The following is a 5633-nucleotide window of genomic DNA, read 5'->3' as shown; positions in this document are numbered from 1 at the left end:
CGCCAGAGCTGCCGCCCCCGCCGCTGCCGCCGCCGCCGCTGCCCCCGGGCGCGCCGTCCGCCTCTGCAGATGCGGCCGCCGCCGCGGCCGCCTCGGCCGCGGCCGCGTCCTCGTCGTCCCCTAAAGCCATTGCCATCGCCACCTCGTCGGGTTCCCCATGGGCACCTTCCAACCCCGCCATCTCATCAGTAGCCGGGGACGGCGGCGGGCTGCCCGGCAGCCATGCGCCGCCGCCACCGCCTCCGCCAAACGCAGCGCCGCCCGCGCCGCCCGTAAAGGCGCCGTCCTCCCCGGCGGCGCGGGTCGGGGAGGAGGCGCCGGGGAGGGTGATGAGGCCGGTGCTGGGGCCGCGGCGGTGGAGGCCCGCGCCGAGGCACCGCCAGTATCTGAGACGAGAATGGCCGTTTGCATAAGCGAGCTGGTTGGCCCAGGTACTATGTGTATCATCGAATCAAAGCCGCCAGGATGCGGATGATGGGATGCGACCACCACCCAGCCGGCTGCAAGAGCGGGTTGACCGCGGTCAACCCCAACCCGGCCTGCTTACTCAAAACCACGTCGAACCGAGGGCGGCCGGGCGGCAGCCTAGGGAGCGCATTGTGGGGTGCGCTGGGCCCGCCTCGCCCTGCTGGCCGGTCAACCTGAGGAGCCCTCCACAGCCGGCGCGCCAATCCCCAAGCCTCGGCGCACGTGCACGCGCAGGCGCGCTGCTCGGCCCACCTCGATTGCACCGCCAGAGCGTTCTCGATGCCCGCGAGCCCGACCGCCGTCGGCACCACCGGCCGCGGCAGAGGGGGCGGCGCCTCTCCTAGAAGGACCCTAATGCAGGCCTCGACGCTGCAGGCAGTTGCGGACAGGTTGTAGCCGCCCTGCGCGCACACGCATCGATTTGGGGCCGCATCGAGGGTTGGGCGCTCAACCCCAGGCGAGAGGCGCGGGCGCCCGCGCTCGAATGAGCTGCTGCTGGCTCTGGCGGTGGAGGCGGCGGCGGCTGGACGGTCGCGGCGGGACGGAGATGCAGGCTTGCAGAAGTGAGGCCCCAGGGGGCTGTGTGAGTGCGGCCGCGGCGATCTGGGCCACGACAGAGGGGCCACGAATCGACAGCGGCAGAGGCAGCTGCAGGCGCAGGCAGATACACGAAAAACCCGACGGGCGTCCGGCCAAGCCCAGCCGCGGGCGCCCCGCACCTCAAGTAGTAGCACCAGCGGCGCCACCGGCAGCAGCAGCGCCGTCAGGTGGCCAAAGCACGCCGGCGTGACGTGGCAGCCGCCCAGGGGGTCGCCCTCCGCAGCGTCGAAGCCAGCGGACACTATGAGCAGGTCGGGCGCGAATTCGTAGGCGACAGGGATGAGGACGCGGGCAAAGGCTGCGATGTAATCCGCGTCGCCGGCGCCGGGGCCGTCCCAGGGTATATTCAGGGAGAACCCCTCGCCGGCGCCGGCGCCGGCGTCGGCGGCGGCGCCTGTGCCCGGGAAGAAGTTGCCGGCGTCGTGCCTGGCAAAATGAGCGAGAGGCGGGGCGTGCCGTTGACGCGGCGCGTTGCGCTTAGTCCGGCCGGGCGTGCCGGGGACGCAGGCAGCCGGCCCGGCGGCGGCTCGTATGCGAGGAAAGAGCTGAGAGAGCGCATTGTCAGCAGCGGCGCGGCCGTGCTGCCGTTAGTCAGACCTGTGGAGTGACATGTACATGACTGAGTCATCGGACTCGAATATCTCCTGGGTGCCGTTGCCGTGGTGGACATCCCAGTCCAGGATCAGCACGCGCTCCGCCCCCGCGCGCTGCGCCGCGCGCGCCGCGACCGCCCTGGCGGGGAGAGGCGAGGCGGCCGAAGCAGCTGGGTGGACGACGGGTTGCCAGCGCGGGTCACGGAAGCCTTCGGACCCGCCCTGAATTTGCGTTTGCGTCAACGAGCGGCTGCTGCCGGCTGGAGCAAAGCGCCACAACCGAGGCGCCCTGTCGTCGCAAGCCGCGGCGGCGGCGAGCGAGTGCCCGCGCGATGCAGCCTGCTCGGCCCGCACGACGTGCTTCTACAAACACAGGCCGGCGCTCACGCGTTGTTGATGAGGCAGAACCCCATGGATAGGTTGCTCTCCGCGTGGTGCCCCGGCGGCCGGATGATCGCAGCCCCGCCGGGCGCGTCGCCGCGCGCGACAGCGGCCGCGACGTCCGCGGCGCTGCCGGCGGCCAGGGCAGCGCATGAGAAGGTGGAGGCCGACATGTAGCAGTCGAGCACGTGGGGCAGGCCCGCCTCGAAGCCGTGGTTGATGCTGGCGGCCGCGGCGCCTGCAAGGTGTGGCGGAGGCGAGAGAGGGGCCGGTGTTCTCATTCCGCGCGCCCTGCCGTAGGCTGCGCGGGGCCGCCGGGCCGCCGGCGCAGCGGGCGGGGCCGGGCGGCGCGATTGGGCGGGCGGGCGCGGCAACCGGTCCGGTGCCGACCTGCCGCGCCGAGCCGCGCGCTGCCGGACTCGACTTCCGCCAGCAGCGCCTCCTGATGGACCGCCAGCAGCTCCTCCCGCGTCGCCGGCCGGCACGCGACCTGGCGGCACCTGTCCGCGAGGCCGGCCGCCGACAGGCGCGCCATCACGGCGGACGTGCGCTCGGGGCGCTCCGGGTGCGAGCGCGAGCGGAGGGCGCGGTGCTGCAGCAGGCGCGGGTCGTACGCCAGGAGCGGCGCGGAAGGCGAGGAGGCGGCGCGGGACGACACCTGCACACCCGCGACGCGCGGCGACAGGGGAGGGATGGTGAAGTTGAGGTGTGAAGCCACATCGAAGCGACCCGAAGCTGAGCAGGCGCTGCACGCCTGGCGCGGCTCGCTCCTTGGAGGATCATGAAAATGGGACAGCAGTCGCCCGGGAGAGCGGCCCCGGCTGGTGAACATGGGCGGGGGCGCCTCGCACCTGCCGCGCCCCCGCCGCCGCGGCCCCGCCCAGCGGCGGCAGCCGCCCCTGCAGAAGCGCTACATCGTCGGCGCTCGCGTGCCCGCAGCCGTCGCAGCGCGGCCCGAACAGCGCTGACGTGCAGTTCAGGCAGTACTGAGTTGTGCCGTCGCTGTCGGCGCCGGAGGCGGCGGCGGCGGCGCCGCTGTTGCCGGCTGAGGAGGGCAGCAGGAGGCCGCTGCCGCCGGACCACTGGCGCGAGGCACGCGGAGGGGATGTGAAAGATTCCTGGCGCTGCGCTTGGTGCTGCTGCTGCTGCTGCTGCTGCTGCTGCTGCTGCTGCTGCTGCTGCTGCTGCTGCTGCTGCTGCTGCTGCTGCTGCTGCTGTGGGTGCCACTGCTGCTGGTGCTGCGACTGCGACAGCGCCTGCTGCTTTTGTTCCTGCTGCTGCTGCTGCTGCTGCTGCTGCCCAAACTCTGAGCCAAACTGCGGTTGCTGCTGCTCCAAAGCGGCGCCCTCCAACTCCATGTCAGCATCAACATCCCCAGCTTCGACCTGGCCCTGCCAACGCGCCTCCTGCGCGGCCGCCGCACCGGCCGCCGCCGCTGCCGCCGCCGCCTGCCCCAGCTGCTGCCGCTGCAGTTGCTGCAGCAGACCTTGTTGCTGCTGCTGCGCCTGCCGCAGGCCGCGCGCTAGGGAGGACGGGGCTGCTGCATCCCTCTGCGGCAGCGGCAACGCGCCCGGCCAACCCTGCAGGTGCCCGCTCGCCGTTCTCAACTGCCCTAACTGGTAGCGCTGCAATTGCTGCTGTTGCTGCTCATCAGGCACCTGCTGCTGCTGCTGCTGCTGCTGCTGCTGCTGCTGCTGCTGCTGCTGCTGCTGCTGCTGCTTGAGACCCTCCAGCTGCCGCTGCAGCTGCTCGTAGTGCTGCTGCTGTGGCTGCACGCCTTCCCGAGGCTCCGGCCAGTCTGTCGCCGGCCCTGCCCCTGCCGCGTCGGACGCTGCTTCGAAATTCGGCAGGCGCCCCCAGCTGCCCGTGTCGAGGCTGTGCAGGCGCCCCATGCCGGCAGCGTCTGCCAACAGCAACTCAGCACCCGCGTCATCCGGCAGCGGCGGCAGCTCCAGCAAACCGATGCTGCTGAGCCCGCCGTCGCCGCCGGCCCCTGCCGCGCCGCCGCCGCCGCCGCTGCCGCTGCCGCCCCCGCTGCCGCTGCCGTTGTCGCGGTCGCCGTTGCGGACGCCAAAGTGCTTTGGGCTTAGGGGGCCGGTGGCTGAGAACTGTGCGAGATCGTCTAGAGCCGTCGGCGACAGGGCGCCAGCGTCATGAGAAGTCAGTCGCTGCTGCTGCTGCTGCTGCTGCTGCTGCTGCTGCTGCTGCTGCTGCTGCTGCTGCTGCTGCTGCTGCCGATGCTGCTGCTGCTCCGCCATTGAAGGCGGCGACGCGGCAAGCTGCAGCGAGCCCAGGCGTGCCAACGGCCCGGCCGGCTGCTGAGGCCGCTCCGACAGCAGCAACTGCAGCTGCTGCTCCTCCTCCTGCCGCCCCTCCCGCTGCTCTGCGCCCGGCGAAAGCAGGGCGTCGAGTAAGCCGTCCGCTGCCGCGCGGCGCTGCTGCTGCGCCGTCGCCGCGGCCGCCGCCTCGCGCTGCTGCGCGCGCTCACGCTGCTCGCGCCCCATGGATTCAACCATCGCGGCCACTGCCGCGGCCGCGGCCGCCTGCGAGGCGGCAGCGGCGGCGCCGCCGCCGCGGCCGATGGCGGTGCCGACAGACCCTCTGTACTGCCGGGGCGCTGTGGGGATGGTGCGGTGCAGGCCGGCATGGCGCTGGTGCTCGGGGCTTGCCCCTGGGGCGGACGCGCCGCCGGGCGTCCCCGCATAGCCGTTGGCGTTGGGGCCGTGGTTGGAGTTCGGAAGCCGCGCGTCGCCGGCCGCCTCGACGGGGACCATCCGCGGTTCGCGGTCGCCCACAGGGCCCCCTGGGTGGCCGTCGCTGCCAGAAGCGCCGCCGTCCGGGCCCGCGCCGCCGAAACCGCCACCCGGGAAAGAGAAAGAGCGGAGGTTGAGCGGCCGCGCGCGCTGTTGCTGCTGCGCATGCTGCTGCGGCGGCGGCCGCGCAGCTGCCGCGGCTTCTTCGTCGGCCGCGAGCGCCTGCCGATAGGCTGCAGGGTACGTCGCCGTGGGCTGGTGGGCGGCAGACGCGGGCGACACATGCGGGGGCCCTTCCATATCCGTGATGAGTGCCTGCAGCTGCTCCCCTGTTGAGGGCTCCCAGCTGGCCGGCAGGCCCAGCTGCTGGTCGAGGCCGTTGGGATCAGAGATCTGTCGCCTGAGGAACTGCCCAGAGGCGGTTATGGAGCCAAACGGATCCGACTCAACCTCTGGGCAATCCATGAGCATGGCGTCATCGGCAGATAGTCGCCGTTCGTGGTGGGGGAGGCCGGGCGCCGCGGCGCCGCCATGGTCCGGGAACATTACGATCTGGGTGCAGCAGCAGCAGCAGCTGCAGCTGCAGCAGCAGCAGTGCGGCGCTGCTGCGATAGACACGGTGAGCACCACGAGACGACGCCCGGGGTGTCCACGGCTATGCGGCAGGGTTTGAAAGCATCAGATTGTTATCATCTTGTGGTTGTAGTAAACACATGACACCACGAGTGCCCCGATGCGCGAGCAGGCATGCCTGCTAGGTCCGTAAGGTTCGGACGTGTGCATCAATGCAAGGTTATCGAATACAGAGATCTTGTCGATAGGGCAAACACACACCAAG

The 5633-nt window shown here is 71.7% G+C and overlaps 1 protein-coding gene across 1 annotated transcript; it reads right to left on the bottom strand.

The window, feature by feature from the left end:
* Nucleotides 1–543: 543 nt before the first annotated feature.
* MNEG_10960 (histone deacetylase 6/10) lies at nt 544–5266 on the bottom strand (the record flags this gene model as incomplete). The annotated part of the gene is made up of 7 exons (XM_014040568.1): nt 544–585; nt 1188–1494; nt 1666–1800; nt 2049–2280; nt 2433–2700; nt 2894–3592; nt 3701–5266. 7 exons carry the CDS (start codon nt 5264–5266, stop codon nt 544–546), a joined length of 3249 nt encoding a protein of 1082 aa, XP_013896022.1.
* Nucleotides 5267–5633: the final 367 nt, after the last annotated feature.

The sequence above is a fragment of the Monoraphidium neglectum genome, assembly GCF_000611645.1.
Source record: "Monoraphidium neglectum strain SAG 48.87 unplaced genomic scaffold scaffold02530, whole genome shotgun sequence".
NCBI lineage: Eukaryota > Viridiplantae > Chlorophyta > Chlorophyceae > Sphaeropleales > Selenastraceae > Monoraphidium > Monoraphidium neglectum.
Note: the sequence above shows the minus strand (reverse complement) of the source record. Positions and strands in the feature narration are given on the sequence as shown.